Source organism: Nothoprocta perdicaria, unplaced genomic scaffold (genome assembly GCF_003342845.1).
Source record: "Nothoprocta perdicaria isolate Ctin4 unplaced genomic scaffold, notPer1 scaffold_6, whole genome shotgun sequence".
NCBI lineage: Eukaryota > Metazoa > Chordata > Aves > Tinamiformes > Tinamidae > Nothoprocta > Nothoprocta perdicaria.
In genome coordinates, this window is record NW_020455865.1 from 5,469,713 (window position 1) to 5,495,356 (window position 25,644).

Consider the following 25,644-nt stretch of genomic DNA (forward strand, 5'->3'; position numbering starts at 1 on the left):
GGGGTGCAGAGGGGTATGCCTCTGCACCCTTACTTGTCCCTCCTGTCCTGCCACTCTTGGTGTGAGGGGAGAAGAAATGGGAACAAAGATCAGACCTACCTTATGCCCAATTTCTCCCAAAGGTCCAGGTGGCCCCTGCGGTCCTTGTGGTCCCTGAAAAACAGAAACACAAGACTCTCTTCATACAACTGTTTTCATTTCTGAAAGGCTGACTTCTGTGGCCTGTAAAATGAAACACTGCTTCTCTCCTGTCACAGTGGACCTACACAGTGTGCAAGAGACAGTCAGTGAGCTCCAGAGGGGTAGACAAGGGGGCACCTTAACAGATAAACAACCRCTCAGAAAGCCCTTGATCTTGCTCACTTCAACCTGAAAGAATTGTAACTTGAAAATGTCTAATGTTTCCTCTTCCCTTTACAGTCCAGGTCAGTTCACACAGCCACAGAGAGCAGATGACACGTCCTTCTGCTCAGATGGTCTTCTTGGTGCTCTCTCAGGTCCTCGTGTTCATCTCCCAGATCTCCTCAATCCTGCAGGCTCCATTAGGCTCCAGTTCTGACTCCATCAGCCTTTGTCCTGGTCCCTCTTAAGMCCTATCAGCCAAGCCCAACCCTTCCTATTGCATCTAACCCTTTCCCAGCCCCAACCTGGCCTTTCTTCCCTTAAGAATTACAGTCCAGGCTGCATCCTATGCTCTCCCTGGTTTATCCATGACTTCTTTTTGCTTTCCAGGGATCTGATCTTTTCTTTCCTCCTTTTCTTTCCTACAGTCTCCTAGGACCGCAGCCAGATCTTTCACATCTCTGACCATGCTGGAGTTGGCAGGGACAGAGAAGCCAGGAGTGAGACTAGACAGGGGGGGAGAGCCAGATAGAGAAAATACACACACACACATACATATATATATATACATACACACTCATATATATACATATACATATATATATATATATATATATATGAATAACGTGTCTGCCTGTGTGCTGGGGGAGAGCAGATGAAGAGAGAGTGGTGAGACACTTGCCGGGTCGCCTGGAGCCCCTTTTGCTCCTGGAGGTCCAGAAGGTCCTTGGATACCCTGGAAAAAAAAATAAACATACCAAGGTCAGCTCCAACCCTGTAGCAATCTTCCATGCCTCTCAGAACATAACATGCATTGCAAATACTCCAGTAAATGGAGCAGAGACATGAGACAYTGGATAATGAGACATTATCCAAGTTTTTTTCAGTTGGATCATGGATCCAAAGTTTACGGAGTGCAGTGAAACCAACAATACAAAAGGAAGCAGAAGGGATGAACACTTACYGGGAAGCCACGTGATCCTGTCTCCCCAGTCTCTCCTATTTTCCCCTGCAACCACACAATTACAGTGATTAGATGTTGGGAATGTGTCACCTGTGTCACGTTGGCCAGGAGACACTGCAATTCCCTGGGTGTTGTGTATGTGTGGTACCCGCAGTGGGGTCTGACACCATGCCAGCCTGGGCATGCACCAGCTCTCACAGGGGACATACCTGCTGCCCATCTGGCCCCAGTTTGCCAGGTTCCCCTGGACGTCCCTGTGAAAGAAAAACAGAGGGAGAGACGTTGGCAGAACTATGAACTGTGTTGATGATGCTCTTCTCCCAGATACCTATCCTGGAGGCTGCCATGCAGCAGGAGTCTGCTTGGGCAGCTATCTGGCAGGCTATCTTTGCCCCAGGCAGTCCCTACCATGTGCTTTTTTTTCTCATCCTAATCTAACTAACAGGAGGTCCATCAGCACAAAGATGCATTTGATAGGGTCATGTTTTACCAGTCATGTTAAATTGGTAGGATTTCTGTGTGAAATTCAGAGATAACAGTTCGGGGCACTCACTGCCAGCTAAGGTACTCTCTTGCCTGTGGAAGACCCCATTACTTTAGCAGAAGCTCAGTGACATCTATGCATGCCTCTGTGTTTGGGGGTCTAGATCTCAGTAGCAAAGGACTTGATGTCTCTGTGGACAGGCTCTGCTCCTGCTGCAGAGTGGACCTGCTGTGGTGCCTGGTCCTCACAGAAACACTGAACCTGCCCTATTCTTGAAGGAACACATGCCTTCAATCCTGTCCAGRCGTCTTTTACAACATAGCTAAGAGCAGTTTCAGCCAACCTGGCCATCTGACTACTCTTACCTTGACACCTCGTGATCCTGGTTCGCCTACTGGCCCATCAGGTCCTCTGTCACCCTGGGAAAAGGCAAAAGAGATGAAAAAATAATAAAGGGGAAGAGAGTCTGTCAGTGCAAGAAGCAGGTGTCTCTTGCACAGTGGGTTGGGATCTTGGTGTGGATGGGATCTCAGCTCTTTTGCTGCAGTCTGATCCCTTCCACCTTCCCAGGGGACATCAGCTCTCTGTCTGGTTCCCAGACCTCCTGCCCTGGTGACCCATCATGTACTTCTTGCCCAGTGAAGAGCATGGTTTGCACAAGGAGATGGGTGGTGAGAATCCTGCTTGGCGACAGCTCCAGCCTCAACAGCCTTAGCTGGCCTTGCACTTCTGCCCTGGGACACTAGTGCTTTACAAGCTGAGGGTGGAGTTTTGGTGCCTCTGCTCACTTGGGCTAAGCCTTCTCTCTGCAGGCTTTCTGCACACAGTTCACCTGCAACGGCAGTCACCCTAGCTTTAGAAACCAAGAAACCTGTGCGAGCAGTCCTGGTAAAGCCTAGCTGGGCTGTGCATGGCAGCTTGGGCCCACGCTCACAAGAGCACTACTATGCTTCGTTTTGTTTTGTTTCTTAACTTTTCCCACCGTGCAACAAAAAAACAACTCTTYATACCTGCTAAATCAATTACCATTCCCAAACCAAAGCCAGAGGAGAAAGGCAGGCCAGGAACAGCTTTGTTTTCAGACCTTAAACAACAGTTTTGCTATGCATGGACTCACAGTTGTAGCACTATTGGTATCCACTGACTTCCTCCCTAGAAATCCAGCTTTTCCAGCTATCCCTACTCTTAACCCTTGGCCTACCACATTGTCTCATGATCATGATCAAGCTGATAAAACTACAAGCTACACAGAAAGGCRTGCGCCTGTTCCCCCACTCTACAGCACATTAACAACCATTTGGGGCCTCAAGCTGCACACAGAGAGCTACACAGATTTCCTGGCAAGCCTGCAGTTATAGTTACCTGCTATTTAAGGAGCTGGCTGCTGTATGAATCAGGCCAGGTGCTCATGCATATGCATGTTGGGGAGGAGAGTGCCTGGCTGTGCCACTTTGGCAAGTATGGTCATGTAGCAGGCATCTGCACCTGGGTGCATGCATGTGTCTGGCTCCACGCATGAGCCTCACCAGGTGGATGGGTGCACGCTTCTGCCAGCCCAGTCACCAGGAGCACAGGCTGCAAGTGCTGGATGGTGAAAATGGAGCAAGTCATGGCACAGCTCAGGGATCCTCAGCGAAGGGGCATGCTTGTTCTTCCAGAGGCAGAAAGTCAAGGAGAGCCCCCGGTCTAGAAGAGTGAGTAACTGTGTCCCTTAGCTTTCAAACTGATCTCAAAAGAGCCGAACACAAACCCCTCCGGACTTTCTGAATCCCAGAAAACAGTCTGCGACACTGTCAGACATCGAAGGGAGCCATAGTCAAGAGAAGCAGAGCAGTAGAAAAAGGGCATATTAGAAGGCTGTATTGACGTTCATAATCAGGCCAAGATCTCAGTTGGGACTCTAAGGCGCTACTGCAATATAAATAATAAATAATAACACAGAGCAGTGCTAGAATGTAATGGTAAGAGGAATTCAGACAGCAGGCCAATGTGGAAATAGAGAAAACGAGAGCCAATGTGCTTAATCGGGATGCACACTGAGTGCCAAAAGTAATAACAGGGTTAGGGAGCCAGTGAGTTAGAAAAGCAACTCTGCTACGACAGTCAAAGAGGGAGACTCACAAAGAAAGGCAGTGTAATAGCAGAAGATGTATAGGAAACACAGCCAAATTATTCCAGTGGACAAACACCGTCAATATAAAATAAAGCAAAAACTTCTACTGTGCTTGGCAAAGCCCTGTGCTGCTGAGCGTACCAGAGATGAAATAACCACAAGCCTGTATCGCGTGCCAGTAAGAAATGGCGCTGCAGAGCACTCAGCCCGGTCTCCAAGACAAATGCACAGAGCGGGACCGTGCACCAGACGGGAACGGCACAACCAGATGCAGTGTGACATGGATCGATGCTTTGCTACACCAACATAATGGTCGCTCTCAGCAGCCTTAAAACCTGAAAGCCCCRGCTCCTGCCAGCCACTAAGCCAAAGAGCAGCAAGGACCAGTGATGTTCTGTTAATCAACACCCGTGTAGACCTCGAAGAACAACGYTGTACAACAGTGGCCATTTAATAACTGGGGTGCTGAGGGCTTCAAGCCAGAGAGATCTGTAAATGAGAGCAGTGGGAGAACAGTGCTCGGAGCACTTCTGGAGCCGTCTGCAGCCTCGTAGAGACCCAGCAACCGTGTGAAGCACCACAGAGACCTGCCCAAGCTGGGCACTGGGCTGCCAGAGCAGAGGAGGGGGCAGCTCAGCTRTCCCTCTGCTTGGCCCCAAGGCAGCAGCAGAGCTACCTGCATCTTTGCTGACAGAAAWCAGGCAGCAAAGGACAGACCACCTCTTGACAGACGACTTGAGACATTTTGTTCTGTCTGAAAGCTCTTAACTGTCACCCAGAGTATCCCTGAATATGCCTGAATCTTGCAAATTGTCCTCCCTGTAATGGCAAAGGAAAACAAGCTGTTCCCTTCTTCAGCTCTTCAGATATTTGTGCAATTACGTCTTCACTATCCAAGATGATGGTGTGACCTGTTTGTCACAGAGAAGTGCAGAGGGGAGGGATTCAATAGCTTTTTCCTTGTGTTACAGGAGCAGAGAGCAGGGAACAGAGGGAAGCAGGATGCGAAAGCAGCTGTAATGACCTGGGAAGAGGTGTCTGTTCCAGGATGGATCCTGCTGTGATGCAAAGGGGGATGTGTGTGCAAACCAACCCATACTGGTTTTCTTCCCAACACGTGCACAGAAAAGCACAYGATGAACTCCCCATAAGGAAAGACACAGTGTGGAAGCAAACCCTGAGAGACAAATGGGTCAGTCCAAGGAGTGATCCAGGTAGGCAGGCCCTGCGCTCTCCTCCTGGCCTGGGCTGGGCACCACAGCCATTTCACAGCAGCAGCTACCCGAGGCCACGCAGGGCCGTGCTGAGCACAGCCTCCGAACGTGAGGAACCGCCACTCTCCTCCAGCACCAGGGCTTCTCAAGGGGCACRTAGGAGTGTGAGGGAGGAAAGCCAAGGTGAGCCCATCCAGCTGTGCTCTGTTTGCGTGGACAGACTGTCTCCCCAGTCTCTGTCAGCGGTGCTGGATCTCTCTGGAGAGKATGGAGGCAGCAAGGGCGGCAAAGGCCTGCGCTCCCCATGGCCCGGCCTGCGAGGGCTGCCTGGGCAGTGTTTGCAGTATCCGCGTGTCCTCCAGCAGGGCCCTGTCACCAGCATGGCAGGATCTGCCAGGGCAGTCCCCTTCACAGCGGTCACCTGGCTAATCCCATCACAGCACGTCTCGGCAGCGGCCCGCTGAAGGAGGAGAGAGCAACCCTGCACTCAACAGCGTGTGCTGCAGGCTTCATCTTCCCCAGCCTCCTGGGCTAGGACCCAGGACAAAGCCTTCCCCTAATCCAGCCTGACAGGAAAGGCTGCGTTTAGCCAATTAGTTAAATCTTTTAAACGCCCGTTGACTGACAAAGCCAGTTAGAGATGAGCGAGGTCCTGGCGGCACTCCAAGGAGCGTCCCATGCCGGTGCTGCCATGAGCAGCCCGATGCGTCTCTCCTGCGGACCCCAGTTCTTGGCCCCTCTCCCCTGACCCCCCTGGTGTTCTTGGGGCTTCCAAACTGACTGGCCATCCGGGCATGCCTGCACGGAGCACGGCTGAGGGACAGGGTGCGTGTGCAGGGTCCTCTCGGGGACTGAGGCCCTAAGGGCACCCACTGCACAGACCCATCTGAAGAGTGAGTAAAGAGATTGGGGCAAAAAAGAAAAAAAAAAAACAGGGGGTTATCACTGCTGGGATGTTTTTTTTTCTCTCCAGCTCATGTTAGTATTTCTAAGGCTGTTATGCAGCTCATGAAAGGTCCCGCTGGGCCAGGCCTGTACAAACAGTGCAAGCTATGAGAAGCTTTGCAAAGTAAACAGGAATAAAGGAGAGTTAAATCAAGATCTGACCTCCCCTGTGCACACAGGCAGCTGGGGGATTACAGGTCTGTGGTTGATGGCGTGTTTGAGAACCTGCTTCACCCAAATTGGATATGAACGTGTAACCRAAAGGCATTGCTATTTCCACCTCGGTGTAACCTTCCTAAAGGCACAAGAAGAGAGACTCTCAAGRCTGTGCAAAGCCCTGCACTGTCATGCTCCTGCACTTCTTAAGTTCTAGTTTYAGTGCCCTCTGTGGGCACCCTTCTCTCTGTAATCCCTGCATGGGTCCCTACTGAGCCACATAGCAGAAGGTCAGTGCTGGACCTTGCAAGTCTCACCTGCAGTCACATTCCGCCCCTGTAATGACCAGTCTCTTTTAAATGTAGGTTCCAGGAACGGCAGCAAAACAGGCCACAGTGCAGTAATATTGGCAAATAGACAGACCTAGCCCGCAGAGACCTGCACTACTGTGCAGAACTATCAGCAATCCTAGACTAAACACAGTTCCCGTGTTGGCTAGATGCGAACATCTTATCTCGCATAGGGGAATTCTGCTCCAGGGTACGCAGCTTAGGTTTATTACTGCTCCCCATAAGTCAGGAGAGGCATTCCCTAATGCTAACGTGGATAACATTCCTGCAGGATAGAGCTAAATACTCCATGTGGTGTTGCCACAAAGCARTGTTGCACTTTCCCTGTATCCCTGTTGAAAGGGATACAGGATACAGAGCTTAAAGGGAGGGAGTAGCAACCCATGAAATACCAGGAGCACAAACAAGCAGTCAACAGCTCCTTTCTACAGACCTCTGCGCTGGCCACGTCCTTGTCCTTTCGGCATGTTCAACACATGAAGTGGTCAAATGGATTCAGACACACTAAGTCTGAGGTTTCAGTGTCTGAATTTAAAGTCCTAATATAGCTTTCTTGCTTGGAAATGCCTAATAAGGAACAAAGATACCTTACAGAAACTGCACCGAGATAATCCAAAGGATGCAATACATAGGGCATGGGAAATCAAAATCATTTCCTTTGCTTAAAGGAATTTAGGGGACTCTGTCTTCCAATATAACTCGCTCACTTCCATGATCTGAGTAACCTGTAGCTAACTTTGTCTTAAACACTTCTAATGTTTTCTCAGTCAATCAGAAAGATCCCTGTGAGGAAGAAATACACCTCTGCTTTTTCTCCATGAACACTCTCTCAATCATCCCAGCATAGGCAACTAATTTCAGGTATGCCTAGATAACAGCACTTCACAAATTCCTCAAGTTTGCAAATCCTTGCAGTGAGGCTGCAAAGCACCACACCTTGTGTCAGACAGGCAGCGGTCTCGCACCCAGACAGAATGGAAGATGGGTGAGAGGGCAGATGTGCACGCGTTATCTTGTCTCACAGGCTCTATCTGCACAACAGTTTATGGAAGAACTTGATGACTAGTCAGCGCAAGGGAAGACAGAAATATGTTTAAGGGCTTTGAAAAGCTCTTCTGAATCATCTGAGCCAGTTCATAGCATCCCTTCCAGCAAGAAGATTAAATCCCAGAAATATTGACAGCACCTTGTCCAGAAGGACAGAACAGCGTAGTTGGAAAGATTTCAGGTGGGGCTTTGCGATGTGCATGGTACAATTGTGGCTCTGGTGGATATTTGGCCTTATGTGGGGATTCTCAGTCAGTATGTGCTGAGCTCATGTCAGAGATGCTGGAGGCCATGCCTGTTCCTGATGTGAGGAGCTGATTAATAAAATGAGGTTTTGAATATATTGTTAACGCTCTGCTTGGATGATTCATTTGCAAGTATGATTTGTTTTCCCTGGCACTGTCCTGGAGTGTCTGGGAGGTAGCACTGCTGGTGCGAGGAGGAGTCTTCAGTAGCTCATAGACTTGGAGGCTGTCACTGGGAAGACTGTTTTGAGCAAAGACTYATGGAAGCTGTGAAGCAGCAATAGGTGGGGATGAGAGCCAACTTTTGTGAAGAAAGACACCCTCATGAACGCTGCCAAACATCAGGAGGCTCCTCACTCCTGCATCACCCACCAGTCTTGCCTGAGTGTGAGCACCCTCAGCAATACCGTCCAACAAACACGGTGCCTTCAGTTATGTGCTGCACTTYGCCAGGGTAAATCAGTTCTAGAGAACATAAAATGGAGTCATGTTTCCAACCAGAAGCAATCCAAAGTTCTCCTCATGGTCGTGTGCCAGCTATCCTGCTGCCCTTGGGGACAGGGATCTCCTGCCTTCTCTCCAAGGAAGATTTTCRAACACTTTGGTGGGAAATCAGCTTGCAGGATTTCTGTACAGGGACAGTGCGTGCAGGGAGAGCAAGAAATGCACAAGAGGAGGCACTGGCAGCATCAGCCGTCTCCAAATTTAAACCTGGATTCAGTTAAAAAATTAGGTTTAAACATGTGCATAACTATCATTAGCTGAACATTAAGCTCATGACTAAGTGCTATGCTGAACAAGGATGGAGAGAAACAAGTCTGCGAGTCACATATCCAAGTTTCCTGTCCTTAGAGAAGAGGACAGGGGAAAATTACTTGGGTTCACAAAGTTTGTTCAGCATCAGTTTGATGGGCTAAGCAGACAAGGGAAGGAACATCGCCTGCCTTGTCATGATGGAAAARAAAGTTACAATTTTTAAAGAGTTTTCTTAAAATTTGTACTTATATCTTGACAACACAAAAGCTATCACATCTTAAATACAGGCCCCCAAAAGAATCTATTGTTCATTAAAATCAAAACCATATTTGTGATTTACATTTTCTTCAAAAGTGAAATTGCTTTAACGAAGCATCCACAAGCATAGCCCATGGAATCCACAAACATCTGGTGGGGCCTGCCTTAATGTTTCCACTCTGAATTGAATTATGTTCCTTTTGTAAACTGGGATAGACAGAATGTTGCAAAGGGTAATGTCTGAAATTACATTTTGGGGGGATCATTTCCCCATCCTGAGAAAACCGAGAGTCTGAACAGTAGACAGACTGAGCAAACAAAGAATCCTACATGTCTAGAAAGTCTTCTGAGAGTATGGAGGGGGAAGAAAGAAAATGCAAGAGAGATACAGAAGCAAGAACTCCTCTAGATGGGAACTGTGGTGGTCCTTACAATGCCACCCTTCCTACAGTAGATCTACTGAAGTCTCTAAAATTATAGTACAAATATATATATATCTACTCTGATGGTTTTATTAAAAGAATGTCTGTCCTTTTGCCTTGCAAATTCAGAGAAAATTGAATCAATGGGACTCCCAAAAACACTGATTGGTGCCCATCTCTCTCATAACTGAACTCCACCACACAATGGTTTGGCAGGGAGTTTGAAAGGCAGGAACAGCAAAGGGCTCCAATCTTGATATTACCCTAAGGACATCGGTACCAGAGGCTCACCGCCTTGCTGGTACCGATGTCCTCAGGGTAATATCAAGATCTTCACTAGGCAGTGGTACCATTCTGTCTCAATGCTCTGAAGCCATTCAGATCACAGACACCACTCTTTTTCCAAGAGTGGGCTGGAAACGTGGGCTTCCTCAACTCAGGAATGCGCAGGGGGAATGGCTGGTCTGCTGCACCCGGTACATGAAGAGGAAATGCCACCCAAGGCTGTGTTCTCTAATGTTTGGCTTATCACCTTGGGGATGGACTCTGATGGGATTGCTCTGGGATTGCTCTTGAGGGACTGGCATCTTTCCTCTGACTCTGCCTACACCCAAACTCAGATCCCTACTATGCCAGCCAAATTCCTTTCTCAGGAGCTGAATCCAGCTTTGCTCTTGGTGTTTTACCTAGGGTGAAAATAAAAATCTCCTTCAGCAGTCCTGAAATTTTCCTTGTGCCTCGGTGGACTGTAGGCCAACACAGATGTAAGAAGCCARAAAGGATTTGTGAGAGTGAATCTCTCACAATTCAGGAACCAAATGCTGTAGAGGTATGTGGCTGCGTGCTGGTAGGACGGGCTTGGTGACAGGGGACATAAGGGCATCCTATGCTGGCAGCAGGCAGAAGGTAATGCTGGGGCTCTGGTTTTGTCTTTGCATCCATTAAAGACGCTGTCAAAAATATCTGGTGTTCTCCAAGGACGCACCTCCCAGAGCTCACACAGTTGGCAGTCTGGGATTCATTCAGACGTCATTTCCTGCTCATCTCTGTGCTGTAGGTCTACCTTGAGATATTTTCCTATTTCATTCAAAGCCTCCCGTGAAAGAACATCTTCAGTTTCTCATCCATCATGCTCATGGATATCCTGAACCGCTCAATTAATTGCTGCTGTGTAACACAAAGAAACCTCAGCTCCCAAAGGGACCTTTAGAGAGAGGAGCCGGGGAGTGACAGCCATGAGCCTTCCCACCAAGGGGAACAACAGCAAGGAAGTTCTTTTCTCCCCAGCCACGAGTTAAAAGCTGGATCCTGATACACATCTGCCAGGCTTGAATGCTTTTGGTGTCCTTCTAGCTGTGCTTTGAAAGCCCAGAACAGTTCCAGGGTACATAACTCTGTGGTTATGAAGCTTTCTAGTTGGTTATTCCATTTCCTTTCACCCTGTCCCAGCTATTTGAAGAGAGTATTAGCTTTAGTATACAGTAACATATGCAATCCTTGGCTGTCCTGAATTCCCCAAGCAGGAGCTGTGGTAAAAATGTAGACTGGGGRTAGGTAAAATATAGTTTACTCTAGCCCAGATCTTTGAAAATGTAATATGAAAATAGATCTTATAAGGTCCTTGGAGGGAGAAAAGCAAAATAAGCTGTTGTTGAGGCCTTCATCCAAACCCATGTGAACTCACTATTACTGCTTTGGAAACCAGCTGTGCAAGGGAAGACAGATCTCTGTGAAGCAGAGATGCTCTTGCAGTGAATGTCCTGCTGAAGAAGGAGGAAGACTGAGAAGCTCAGTGAGACACAGGTGGGATATCACAGTCAGGAAAGCAAGCAGCTTTAGCAGGGCTAGAGCTCATTCTAACATCAGCTGTCACTGAAGCAGAGCAAGAGGAACTGCACATGAACTGACACAAGGTTCCTGGGAAATGTCATGTACTTGAATGCTGTAAGTGGTGCTAGCTAGTACCGTCAGTGCCAGGCCAGGGGCCTGATGTTGTCTCAAGGCAGAACAGGGATTCACACATACTTTAGCAGTGTCGTACTGTTTAAATCCAGAGATAAAAATCAGGGACTAGCGTTACTGACTGGACAAACACATGGGAGGACACAGGACATGCTGTAATTCGCTCCATCCCATACACCAAAACACACCTTTCCCACAAGCCTGCAGAACTTTGCCAAAAGAAGAGCAAGCTGCCAAGCACCCATCACCTCCATTTCTAACTCCTTCATCCCTTAATTCCATCTCCTGCTTTAACCAGGAGTTAACGTTCCAGTTAAACCACAACACTTCAACATCTCAGCCTCCCTCTGTCCCTTTGCAACAAAGGCACCTTTCCTAGTCTTCTAAMTACTCCCCTTAATCCAGCTCACATTCGCCCTCATTAGCCTAACCCACCATCCTAACCAAAGTGTCCATAAYGCAGCTGGTTGGACAACACAAGAAGGATGTCTTCCCCAGAGCGGGAACTGGGCATTGGACTAGATGACCTCTGAGGTCCCTTCAAACCCTAAGTATTCTGTGATTCTATGACACCCCTCTCTGCCCATGCCCATGACTTTCATTCATGTTCCTGGTCTCCCTTCCTTCAAAGAGAGCAGCTGTCCTACACAGCAGAAACGTGGCTGTGCCCCCATTGCTGCTCATCTTCATGCTCAGGCACCACTCTGCCAGACTGCTCCTGTGCTGGCCGAAAGAAGAGAGGGGTAAGAGCTCAAAGAAAGTACTCACCCTGTGGCCTTTCGTCCCTCTTACCCCTGGTGCACCACGGACTCCGGCGGGACCCTGGAAGGAGGATAGGAAACAAACTGAAGATGCGGAACGGGGGAAGGCATCTGCAAGATCCCGTGTCACCTTGTGGCCTGCAGGAGCTGCAGACACAGACCTGGGATCAGCAGGTTGACCCCCGAGCTTTGCCAAAGACATCACGATATGTGCTTGTCATTTTGGACGCATTGATTGTCTTTGGATTACCAACAGTCAGACTAAGGACCCTGGCTGAGATTTGCCAGGGTCCTTATGCTGAAGTATCTGCAGCCTGTTGTCTGGGCAAATGGCATGAGTTGAAGAGAAGCTAAATATCAACAACTCCCTCTGAAGCTATTAAGAGCAGCTGTTTTTCAGTGTCTTTACAAAAATAACAACAACTAGGATCTGTTTTTCAGTTGTCCAAATACAAAATCAGACACCTCATGTCACGTATTTAAGTCTGAGCTTTTCAGCCAAACACTGATTTTATTTTCAAGTAAGTGTTGTACTGTTAATGCTATATAAATATTCATACCGGCAGACAGATGCTAATTGCATTTAGCCGGTCAATGCTGAGAATTGTTCCTGTTCTTCTCATACATACACAGCAGTTCCATGTTTTCTTTTATCCAGGGCTTGTACACACTTGATTCATTAACATTCAAACAGGAAATTCAGAAGAAAATTAAACTACCTTTCTTGTGTTACTATGTTAATGAGTTCCAAAAAATTAAAGGATGCATTCAATAAACGGCATTTCTTTCTGTACTATAACTTTAAAAACTGCATCTAAAGTTGGTGCCTTTCTGCTGTCCGAAAAAAACTCAGAATGACACATTCCATTCTTACTCTCTCAAAAATTCCACATTGAGATTTGCTATTTATATATTAACAGCTTTTGCCAACTGACAGCCCTGCAAATTCCAGCATGGATCAGAATAAAATTAAACTGTGATCTTCCTACTGCTTGTATTACTGCCACTAATAAGGATTTTGCTTTTGGAACTGAGCTATCATTCTGCATGGCATGCAAGTCCCAAATACAAATGCTTAGCTGTTAGCACTGAAGATGGAAAAGAATCTAGTTAGCTGTACTGCAGCTATATTTGTAATCATAGTAAATCTCAGTTTTGCTGGTGAGGTCAGCTGTGACTGGCACAGACAAGGAGCAGATGTGTCAGAGGCATATTTTATAGGGATTTTTATGATAAACACATACTGAAATGAAATACTCTGCTGGTATTTGGAATATTCTACTGGAAGTCTCTGCCTATTCCAAACAGTTTAGGAAAAAACATGCATGTAAACATTTATTGTGATGGAAAAGTTTTGGGGGAAGCAACCAGATCCCATGCTTGGGGTTTCAAGGACAAGACACTCAGCTGAAATAGAGGTCAGAGTTTCCTACCATTTACTGTACCTTTGCTTCCCATGCCCAACTTCCCTATATTGAATTAAACTGACATTGGAGCTGCTGAGGCTCACTGGATTGCTTCATCTCCTGCAGATTTTCGCAGCTGAATATAAACAACAATAGTATGCCACAGGTCTGGCTTAGGTAGCAGATGATGAAGGGTTGTTTGGTGGAGAAATAGGCAGAAACAGCTGGAATTAATAACAGTGGGGATTTAACATTAGGGGATTATTTGATTTACTGGCTTGCTGGGAAGTTTGACTTACTGAATTATGACTTTTTAAAATATGCTCTTGGGGGAAACATTTTGCTTGGATGAACCTGTTGGTAATTTTCCTGCAGGAGAACAGGGCATTGAAGGAAGCTGAAGGACCTGGGGGCTCCCAGAGCTCATGTCTTCATTCGTGCGGTTATCATCATGCCCCAGCGAAGCAAGACAAAATTCAACCTTAACTAAAAGTACTAGTTAGTGGTACACTAGTTAGTATTTCAGGAACTGGGAATTCTTTCCATGGGACTAGCGTAGAACCTGCCTTAGCTAAGAGGTAGACACTTAGTCCATCTGAGCAGGGGGGCACCCATGTAACGTTCTGGGCATCCCAAATTGGGCAGCAGCAGATAGGCTAGGAAGGTCTCAAGATATCCATGCCCCTCCTAATTCTCTTGTCAATAGTGAGTTCGGGAACTGCTTTAAGGGGCCAGGCAGCACTTATGGTTGGGGACTATAGGCAGCATCACACCCCCATTATTGCAGGGGGGCTGTTGAACAGCCTCTCCATCAACACTCCATCAGACACTGCTGYTGGGCCACCCTTAGGTGCTGCTGCACCTCAGGCCCTTGCCTTCACCTCCACAGACTTGCAACCACAGAACCTCTCCCGGTGCCCAGAGCTCCCCGCAGCAGGGAGAGCTGCCGCGAATCCGGAGGCCGAACCCTTGGCACTGCCCGGGCATTTCACTGCAGCGATCTTCCTCCCAATTAACCACATTGTGAGAATGCACGGAGTGAGTGAAATCCATTCCTCATCTTCGCTGCTTTTCTGCTAGCTGCAGCAAGCGACATTCGCTGCCTTCACGCAGCAGCGTTTGTGCTGCCAGGAGAGCCAGAGCAGCGTCTAAACAAGGACTGTGAGAATCCGCAGCCAGACTAAGATCTCCCTCGGCAGCGACTGCACGCTCCAGCCACAGCTGCGCATGGAGCAGATGAGCAGTTCCAGATGGAGGGCACGTCTGGGGCAGCTGCTCTGCTGCACCCCTCATTCCTGTGAGAGGCTCTGAGAAGGCACAATGTGGTCACGGCACGATGCAGTCACGGCACTGAATGACGTGGTCACTGCGCTGCTCGGCGTGGCCACGGCACAGCCAGCACCTCCTAGCAGAAAGAGCAAGATCTTGCAGCAGTGCCTTGAGCTAGAGAGCTTAGAGAGCCCTCTTAGAGGGCTAAGAGAGCAAGGCTGGATCATGAGTTCTGGACCACACTACTAAGGAAACAGCCTACAAACGTTCAGATAAAACATTCCTTCAAGACTCTCTCCTGTATTGCTCCCACTCGTTCTTCAGTATTTTTTGTTTGCAAACTGTCCTTCAAACTCAAAGCATCTGGGACATGGTTGCTTGGCTCAGACCTTGAAGGCCCAGAATACAGGATGCTGATTTTGTGGTGTGGATTTACAAGRTGATTATAGCCTTGACTTACTGTTGGTCCAGGGATTCCAGGAAAACCCACTCCTCCTGGTGTTCCGGGATGCCCCTAAAAAGGAAGCAAGAACAGTAAGCCTGGTATGAATTCCCTGGATCTGCTCAACCCTTCCTCCTCAAACTTGGAAGGCAGAAATATGGCATCCCTGGCTGTTTGCAAGGTCAGGAATGCCAGTTATTTGCCARGGTAGGAGAGCTCAGGGGCAGATGATGAAGGCCAGAGTGCCCAAAGCCCAGATTCAACTTCGATAGAAATATAAGCAGTTAGATTTTCTCAACAGCCCAGGATAGCATGGGCTGAAATCTGAAAATCTCTCTTTGGGTCTTTCCCTATGGCATACAAGCAGTGAGGGGCCCTCGGTTAAACTCCTAAGAGATGTCCTCAAATGTGCCCATAGCCCAATAAAGTAGCATGGCAGTGCCAGCCAAGAAACCCAGCCTCCCCAGTTGCCACTGGCAATGTGCTGGGATGTGAGCAAGGTCCTCATCTGATCAGAGCAGGGCACCCATCAAGAGCCAATGTTTTTCTGAAAAAAATACTGCCGTATGATGGGCAGAGTTTATACCTCAATATAAGCCCCCACTCCCACCAAGACAAGAAGAATTTGCAGCTATTCTCATTTAACCCAAAGACCAGGAGGAACTGAACACTTCAGAGAGAGGCAGAGCCCGGTCAAATAGGCAGCAGCAAGAGCGAGAGAATGCAGACTTACTCCTTACCATCGACCCCTTGACTCCTGGAGGGCCTGGGGGTCCCACAGAGCCACGGTCACCCTGGGAAGGACAAAGGTGTGCAGAGAAGAGCAAGTAATTTTATCAGCAAGCACTCTGACCTGGCAGCAAAAGGGATCCAGAGCAACAAAATGACTGCAGTCGATGCCATCAGGGTTTTACCAGTAGAAATAATACCTTCATCCTATTTGGAGCACTTATCTCAACAGAGTAGTTAAAGAATAACAGCAGGAGTTAGCTAATTCACTGTATCTCAAGAAATGGGGCTTTACTTTCACCATCTAACCAYTGTGGAACAAGAAACAAGCAATTAATTCAAAGCCACCTTGCAGATAAGACAGTGCTGGGAGTGAATCACAGGAGATYCCCATCCGTTCCCACCAAGCCGCTGTGGGGTTCAGCAGTCCCGTAATCCCTGTGTGCTCTAATGTTATCAGAAACCTCTATTTGAAAGTCATGTCGTGAGGAGCCTGCTGAGAGCAGGAATCAGACTGGAGATCCTGGAGAAGCTGCCTGGAATGACAGCCAAGGCTTTCAGGAGATTAAGCGTTTTGGGATGGGGTCTACTTCTCCTCTCGTTCACATGGAGATGACAGTGCAAATCATCATGATATGGAGGACTATGTTTTGGAGGGTCTAGAGTTGGATATCTCCATTATGCAGCTCCCACCATGAGGTATCAGTCATTTTAAAAAGAAACACCATTTGGCACCAAAGAGTTGCAGTATTTAAATCTATTTTAATAAGAATTAATTAAATCAAAGAGCTGCAGGTGAGGTGTATCCCTCTGGGAGTACCTGAGGTGCAGCTCTGGCAATGGGCTGTCAACTGTTCCTCCTTGGAGACGGTGGCAATTCCCACCACCATTGCCTGTCCTCTYTCTCCTGCATTCCCAGCAATGAACTGGGAATTAGGTGTGTTGTATTTCTGTGCTCGGGGGGATGAGGAAGGAGGAGGTAGCAAATGGTGCCAAGTAGTTTACACCCAAAATGTGACCTACCTTCCAATGGCTACAGTGTAAGGATGGAATATTCCCCAGACTTTAAGCATCTTATTAAAAACAAATCCCAGAGATGCGTTGTCACCAGTTGGCCCTTGCAAGCCAATGAAGATTTTCTTTTTTTCCTGACTGCATGGATTTTATTAAGTATTTGCTGGATTGTTCTCTTTGATCATTTTTGGATTCTACTCGCTTCAGCCTTAAGTTTTGCAGCTCTCAAGATGAAGATTGCTGACTCAGCTACATCTAATGAAAGCATATTTCCCACTTCATTTAGCTCAAAGCAACACAGTAAGCTCTAGGATGCCACGCCAACTGGAGGCCTAGTTGAGGCTCTGACTTGATGATAGTTATTTTTGTCATTTGCAAGTTTATTTTGGTAGAGAAGGAGAAGCCTGATAGAAATCACAGCTGCACTGAGAATCTCCTAGAATAGATTTTGAGGAGACAGCCTGAGTTTGTGCGGACACTGATGTAACATGGTCACGTTACAGGCTTGATCTGCAACATGATGATGTGGTAAAGGAATTGGCATGGAAGTGCTGGGGTCAGACATCGATTTACTGGAGTGGGAAGAAGGTCTTCCCATGCCTCCTGCATGGCAGGTCCTCATTCCCCCTTACAGTTCAGGGCTGCAGCTACCATTGAGCCCTAGAAATAATGATATCCTGCATTGATTTTCTGTGCAATCACTTTGGACACATTATAGATTCTTTAACCCTTTGTCAGCCTTCTCTAAAATGGAGCCTTCATCACGTAGACCCTTTTACTTCTTGTTCTTAACAGTTCAGCCTGTGCCCACCTCTGTTACTGCCTCAACACGGGGAACAGCTCCTGCAAAGGGTTTGCCCGGATCTGCTGCTAGCAAAAAAATAAAAACCCTTTGCAGTGAACACAGTGCAACTGTCACAGTGTCTTGACATCACTACCTAGAGGACAAGGCTCGACATAATAAAAGGCAGAGAAAGAAGTGATGTGTGGAGCATAACTATTATACCCTTTGTCACAGCTGGACTGAGAATAATTAAACCATCAATGAAAACCAGCACTCTGCAAATGAAATCWAACAAACAATATGCACAATTTGTCTTTATAAGCTACCTTCAAATAAAATTTTACACTCCAATAAAAAAGGAGTTAGGAGCCATTTACTTTTTTTGGAAAATAAAATCATTTTCTTCTCCCTGAAGGAAGCACGTATCTAGACTGCACACAAGAGGGCACGAGCCCTTAGTAGCATGCCCAGTGCAACCCAGGGCCAGGCGGGCAGCAAGGTCCTTGCCATATGAGGAGGAAGGATTCTGGASCAGCCTATGCTCATTTACATGCTGCTGCCTTCTACTTTGTCCACCCCTCAAAATTTGCCAAAATTCACTCCCATTCAGTGAGGGCTGAGCCCTGTCCCCTGCAACCGCTTGGCAACTCCACACGGGCCTGGAAACACATCTCTGAGCAAATCTGTCTGCAATCTAAACTCCAGGGACTCCTCCCTCAACCAGGAATTCCGGGCACATGGGGTCCTTCGTTCCCAGCATTAGAAGTTAGGAAAAAAAAAAAAAAAAAAAAAAAGAAAAAGAGCAGGGATTGTTAAAGTCAAGCTTTCTAAAAGGTTACGAATGAATGAAACTTAGAAAATTTGTATTTTTAGAGAATATTTGGCAGCATCTCCTTGGAGGATGAGTGCATGCTAGTTCCTAAATATGAAGTGGATCATTTTTGACTGGTCCAAGACTAGCTCAGACCCCCTCGAAGTGCTGCGCTCCCAGCTGGGTGTTGCACTGACCTGACAATTTAAATCTCTTCAATATTTCCCTTGCCCCAGTCTCCTCCATGCTGCATAAATTATAACAACAAATTCTCTGCAAGTAATCTTACCTTTTCTCCCACTATTCCAGGCTCCCCTACTGGACCAATAAAACCCATTAGACCCTAAGGAAAGAAAAGCACAATTAATTTTCTGTGTTACACGCTCAGAAAGTAAACAGTCTTTTCGGTCTACCTTGCTGGCTGAAACAGCACAACATCCCTCATATAGGGCTCAGTATTTCCTACTGGCTACCAGACAGAGTTGCTCCAGGCCATGGGAACGTCTAACTCCACAGCTGGTTCTGCTTTAGGAGCCAGCTGGAACGGCAGTGCTAGGATCTGCAAGAGCCACAACACATAATATAGGGGACGAGTGAAGCACGTTTTGCAGAAAGGCCCAGGCCATAGCATGGCTTTATTTTGCAAGTATTTCCTAAAACGGCTGTGCAGCTTCCCCAAGACCATCGATAGCGGGAGCTCCAGTGTTGCACAGGCACTGGTAGTTCTCATCATTTTATAATCATTTTAAATTGCTGCATTGGGGAAATTTCTTACGGTTTAATCTGAAACGCTTCAAAATTGTGTACAAAGTGATTTTCCCAGGGTAGTGTCACACTGTTGAGATATTAGTTGGGAACAGAGGTCTGAGGGCACAGCCAGTGAGGACCAACAGGCCAGCAAATCTCTTCGCACTGCCCAGAAAGCACCTGGGACCCCTAAGTTTCAAGGGTCAATGGTAAATTTAAAATCCTCCAATTAATCCGTAACTAGAAGGATTCATCTCCTGCCGAAACACTTCACAGCCTGCCTGCAGCTGGCAGGGGTACTGTCAATTTAAGCCATGCTCTGGCTTGTTTGATTTTAGGCTCCAGTCTTATTGCTCCTGAGAGGTGGTTGCTGAGATGGGAAATGGATTTTCAGCTCTATTCCCCACAGTTTTAACATCATCCCATCCATCTTCATTCTTAAATCATTTGAAAACTTCATGATGAATCGAAAATTCCTCTCTGCCAATGCACCTCACCTATCCACTTCAAAAATCAAAGTGGTTTTCCAGCGAAATTCTCTTTCAACAAAATATTCAGTGCACACAACTACAGCAGGGCAAAAAGCTACCCGAGCAAGTCAGCCTTCTGGACAGTAATGTCAAAGAGGGTTTTCACCCTGTAAAGCCCCTTTCCAGGGAACAGGAAGAGAAGGAGCAAAAGTTTCCTCTCTAAATGCCTGCTTCATTTCTTCCTCCTTCCTGGCTGGTCTGAGACATGCCTTGTATTTATAGAGCAGCTGTCTGCAATCTCTGCATTGCTGTAGTTCAGTTTCCTTCTACACTTTGAGAATGTCAAAGGCACCACAGAGGTACAGAGGAGAACGTAGCCCTGACTGCAGGCTGTCCACATGTCACACTGCTTCCACAGCTACCAGAAACAACCATCTCCACGAAGACACATGCAAGTTTTGTCATCCAACAGCCAAGCTCAGCTGCTATTCCCATGCGTGAGGCTCGGTAGACCCTGTTCAGAGACTTAAGATCCACCGCTGTCTAGTGACTTTTACAGGGAATAACTTYTGATGGCAACTTCAAATGCCAAGAGTTAGACGCTCACGTTAGAMGTTCTTCCAGAACTGGTCTAGCAAAGCAGTATGCCACTGTGATGGGATGGAAACCTGGATGAACCRCAGGAGGACAGCTACTACCAGGAGAGCTCTCCACTCCAGCCAGGAGCTGGATGCTACCAAGCCTTTGATGCCTGCACTGTGATGGTCTTTGYGGTGTCCAAAGCCAAAGCATTACTGGTGCATAAGTATTTCACAGAATCACAGAATGGYTACGTTTGGAAGGGATCTCTAGAGATCATSTAGTCCAATGCCCCTGCTCAAGCAGGAGTCACTTAGAGCACRTGGCACAKGGTGGCATCCAGGCGGGTTTKGAAGACCTCCASAGAAGGAGACTCCACAGCCTSCCTGGGCAGCCTGTGCCAGGGCTCTGTCAGGCAACACGGGCAGCACACGTGAGAGCAAATCACTGCTCGTCTCTAGCAGATTATCCCATGCAGGACCGTGATGGAGAAAAGGCAAATTTACAACATCTGCATATGCAAGTTTGCCACTGGGTGGCATTGCTGAAGGCTGCTGAATCAATTATCTTTCCAATTAAAACACAAGTGCAGATACAGAGCTAATAACTGTTTCCAGGCACCAACAAATTTTCAGTAGCCTAAAGCTGCACAAAGGTGAACATTAAGGCAGAGGAAAGAAGGGCAGAGCAATGAGATGAAGCTCTTTAAGATTTCTGTTTACCTTAGGTCAGTCCATTACAAAAGGACCGAGATCCCAGCTCTTGCAGCAAATGTGTGCACTGTTACCAATAAAAATAATGCTGTGTCAAAAATACTTTGGAGAAGTTAGAGGTGCAGTGTTTCCTAAGCAAACCCAGGTTTAACAGCAGGGGACTTTGGATCTGCTGTCCAGAGCGGCATCAACTCCCACCGTAGAAAGTCCCTAAGGAATCTGGGTCATGAAATGAGATGCACTGGTTGCGTTTCCTGGCCAAAGTGGTGGTGCTCCGCAGATGGTCTGCTGCACCCTGATTAGAGCACGCCAAACAGAACGCGGAGCCAGCACCCTCCTGAGACCCGCCGCTCCGCCACAGATGTGCCGTTTGTTAGCGCAGCTTGCGCAGCAAGCGGCCGGCGCTGCCGGCACGAGCAGGGTCCASGCAAACGCTGCACCTGCTGCGCGGGTAGACGGCGGGACGGAGGGGGAGCACGGCCAAAATTTCCGGCCCGTTTTTCGCTCCAGAAATAGGAGACAATTCTGTCTGTGGTGGTACATGGCGTTCCGGCTGAAGAGAAGACTTTGCTTCAAGYTGTGTACCTAAGGAGCACCCTGTGGTGTCACTGTGGTGGGATGGCCGTCGGGACCGTGCGGCGTTAGCGGGTTTCCAGCACAGTAGCTCTGCCGTGTTTGCAGCCAACGCTGTCTGCTCTGTGCTAAATTAACTAACGCTGCTGCGTCTGCAAGCAGACAGAAAATGAAATAGATATGTCTAGGCAAAATAAATCTTGGTAACTTATTGGGAGTAAATGAAACTGCTAGAGGAGACTGGATAACAACATTCCTTACTGGCCAAAATGGGACACAGGCTGAAGGGAGCACAAATAGCGGAAGATTTAGGTTTTAACAACCAGAAAAGCCACAGATGACAATTACTAAATCAAAGGAAACTTTGAAGTGTGGTCACTATGCTAAAATGGCTGTGGCATACGGTGTTTTCCCAAGTTCCCAGGGTTGAGAGGTCTATCCCATGAAGCACGACTCCAGGCCATGTGCGCAGCTGATGCACGTGAAGTCCCAGCAGCGGTGGCTGCCCCGATAACAGCCCGTTGCRTACAAGCAAGAATGTAAAACATTTGTATTAGACAAGGAGATCAGCGTGTCGCTCGTGACTCAGTCTGCCCCAGCCAAGGGCATGGTGGAAAGGGGCTCTAGGTTGTTAAACAGTTGCTGGGGGGTTTGGCAGGGAAAGAAGGCGGGGAACCGGCAGATTGTAATTCTTAACTCCTGTCTGGCTCTCCCCATTTATTGTCCAGCCCTGTCATAATTAAGCCCCCCCTCTTGGCTGTATCAACAGAGAGCAAGTCAGCAATGAAGCCTTGCATAAATCATAGCCCATTTGAGAGACAAACCGAAAGGCGAGCCCAGCGTGAGCGGGGTCTCCCAGGGATGGGACGGCCAGTCGCTCCCAGCAGGAACCGATCGGGGCCCTTTCTGTTTTACTGGTTCGCTAGAACTCAAAACAAAACAAACCGAGGACAAAGGACAGAGGGAGTAAATGTACAATCCTCCCATTCAGATGAAAGAAAGGGAAAGTAAAACAGTAAATATCACAGTTTCAGGGAGGACGCTCTGACCCGCATAGAAAATCCATGGTGTTTAACCCTCTGCGCACCAAAGCTCAGCTCAACTCTGAGGCCACGCCAGGYTCTATCTCGTTATAAGAAGCGAAGGAAGGAAATATCGTCACCTCAACGAAATGCCTTGGCAGATCAAAGCAGCTCCATAGGCTCAAGTGCCTGTAAAGCCATGAATGAGAAGATCAGAAAGAGGCACTTTGAGGGGAAGGTGCTACTCTGATGTGGGAAATGACAGTGCAGTGCCCTGCACTGATACCAGMTATCAGTCTAACCTTGGCCAAGTCCACCTGTAGAGTGGTGCGTAAGGGGAGAGGGGACAGTTGAGATTAGGGTGCTCAGAAATCCACCATGATCCCAAGAAATGGGCAACCCAGCGTGTTCCAGGGATGCAGTCCCCATCACAAAGTGACCCCAGACGGATAGGACCTCCCAGTAGGCTATGACGGGTTTCTGGCCAAACCTAACACCACCATGTGCATAAACAGGGAGGTCGCAGGCCTTGTGCAGGAGGAGGGATTCAACAAAAGGTTCCTGCTGTGACAGGACCTCCCTCTTCCTGCCAAGRAAAAGGTCAACCTCAACCTCTTCCAGCTGGCACAGTCCGTCACGGAGCTTTTCATCTAGTTTTCAGCAGGCAGGGGGACCCTGGCCTTGCRGTCCCCAGGATGCTATTCTCTCTCCAGTGGAGGGCTTCCTCTCCCACAGTGCTGTCTGAGCTTTGGGGACAGACACAGAGGCAACATCCTCCTGCTTTGTGCTCCCAGCTCTGCAACGGGAAGGCTGGTGGCCTCGGCTAGAGGCGTTATGTTCTTCATGATACTTTTCTGCCTCCATCTGCTGGCAAGGAAGGGTTAAATCACACATTTCCAGGGTACAGGGGAGCCCAGCAGCTGGAGTCCTTCCAGCATTTGAAGACAACAAGCATCTTATGAATGAATTTCCTGAGTCAGTGTCTTTGCAATGGAAAAAAACAATGCCTCAGGGGCTGCCCTGTGGCTTAAAAACTGTCTTCCCAGCAACAGCTCGAGTATCAGTGGAAACCCTTCAAAAACTCCCATGTTTGCCTAAACAAATGTCCCTGAGAAAGGGAAGAGAGTGCTCCGATGAGATGGATGGGTGATTACTTTTCAGTTGTTTATGCTGAAGGTTTCCAGTCAAAGGAAACTCATATGAAGGTCAGAGAAGTGAGCTGGAAAAGTTTCATCACTCATTTTGYGCCTATGGAAGAGAAAGTGTCTAGGGGTCCAACAGGGAGAAAAGGAGCCTAGGTGAAGATCAGACTTTCAGCACTGGGTGAGCTTGTCAGCYTGACCTTCCAGAGCTCTGCTAACCCCAACCCAGCACCAACACCACATGCTTAGGTAGAGGGAGGAACTAAAGCCCAACATTCCAGCGTTGTTCTGCAAAGGTGCGATGGGRAAAGACGTTATTTCCCACTAACCTGGGGCTACATTTTTGTTCTAATGACTTTACTAGCACGGAAATGGAAATTCTTTCTGGGTGATATTTCTAGACAGAGACTAATTGACTAAAAATAATAYAGGCAGCTTTCATACCACTGTGTTGGTTTCAGTGTCAGCAGAGGCCAGCTGTGTTTTCTTTTTGGGGAACAGTGCCTACAGTTTTCATCCAAGGTCAGCCCCGAGGGACATTAAAGAATAATAATCGCACTGGTGCTTTGTCCTTCAAGGGCAACTTCTTGTTAAGCTTCTCCAAGTCCTTCTATACAATCCTTACCAGTAACACAACAGTGCCCATAGGCATGGTCTGAGATCAGGTGTCCAGCTAAGCTGTTCAGAGTGAGGTGTTCCTGGCCAGCAGGATATCTCATCTCAATGGTCCTACATGGGATGTAGGACCATCATGTGGGCTCTGCAGAAAGGGGCCTGGGACCCTGAGCCCTGAAAGGTGCTGCCACACATTGTGCAGAAGCAGACAGAGCTGCAAAGAGAGCCTAGGCCCTGACCTTGCATGGGTGAAGCAACTTTGCTTCTTCAGTAATTGCTCTTTGTGAATTATTAGCTGTAATTAAGAAGTGGCTCTAATGCTGCAATAGAAACGAGCACCTTCAATTCACATTAAAGTCCATCGGATTTCAAAAAAATCCGGTATTGAAAAAAAAATCCTGGTTTCTTGGACACGTTTGGTCAGAAACCTGWGAGACAAAAGCCCCCCAGGTGTTGGGCACGAGGAAATCAAGAGTCAGAGATGCTGGCAAGCTCACCAAGCCTGCTGAACTTGCTGACCATTGGGCAGGGACAACGCCAGCATGGATAGCTGTGCCGGGGAGGAGTGCTCCCTTGCCATGACCAGTGGCTGCATCCACCCTGGTGTGGTCACGCAGGAACGCAAAGAACATGTCAGAGGCTCTGCGGCTGCAATTTCAGGGTTGCTGGTGGATGAGGTGGTTAGTTCCAATGACAGAGACATGAAGCGACTGTTTCTTTTTCCTCGCCTTTGCGGTTCCCCTGAGGTCTACAGGGACAAGTTGTGACCCCTGCTGCCCCAGCAGAAGGTTCTCTCTTGGAGTACAACAAAACGTGGCTCAATGTCTCTCTCTCTCCCAGACCCATTTTTTTGGCTGCTGTCTCCTCTGCTCCCAGAAAATCTAGTAGGAGCCAAAGGAGTTCAGCACCTCCAGGCTGAGCTCTGCCCTCAAAATGTAGGAGGGCAAAGCCTGGAAGATACCCTTGAAGAATGAAAACAGCAAAATCCACATCTTTCCTTACTGTGACTGTCTCCTTGATAACCACTGGATAAGCACACCAGGTCATGTGTTATAATGCTGCTAATGCTGACAGTATGTCAGTCARCTGTGACTTTATCCGAGCACTCTGCCTCGGGAAAACCTCCAATTCACAAGACATCAAGGCCAGTGCTGGTACTACKCATTGGGAGCTCTGGAACTACAGGAAGTTTCCCACTGCAGAGCTGGAGTGCTGGGACTCTTACAGACCTCAACGAGCCAGTAACACGGGCTTGCTGTCCTCTGCCTGAACACTGAGCTCTCAGTGGATGGCATGCACACAAAATCAT

The 25,644-nt window shown here is 47.9% G+C and overlaps 1 protein-coding gene across 1 annotated transcript in view; it reads right to left on the minus strand.

The window, feature by feature from the left end:
* Nucleotides 1-25,644, minus strand: part of COL27A1 (collagen type XXVII alpha 1 chain) — a 151,831-nt gene that overhangs the window by 40,814 nt on the left and 85,373 nt on the right. Inside the window, exons 26-34 of the mRNA XM_026049328.1 lie at nucleotides 18,764-18,817; nucleotides 15,877-15,930; nucleotides 15,155-15,208; nucleotides 12,027-12,080; nucleotides 2,156-2,209; nucleotides 1,516-1,560; nucleotides 1,307-1,351; nucleotides 1,025-1,078; nucleotides 100-153 (exon numbers count right to left, since the gene is read on the minus strand). Coding sequence (XP_025905113.1) covers nucleotides 100-153; nucleotides 1,025-1,078; nucleotides 1,307-1,351; nucleotides 1,516-1,560; nucleotides 2,156-2,209; nucleotides 12,027-12,080; nucleotides 15,155-15,208; nucleotides 15,877-15,930; nucleotides 18,764-18,817 — 468 coding nt within the window. The remainder of the gene's footprint in view (nucleotides 1-99; nucleotides 154-1,024; nucleotides 1,079-1,306; nucleotides 1,352-1,515; nucleotides 1,561-2,155; nucleotides 2,210-12,026; nucleotides 12,081-15,154; nucleotides 15,209-15,876; nucleotides 15,931-18,763; nucleotides 18,818-25,644) is intronic.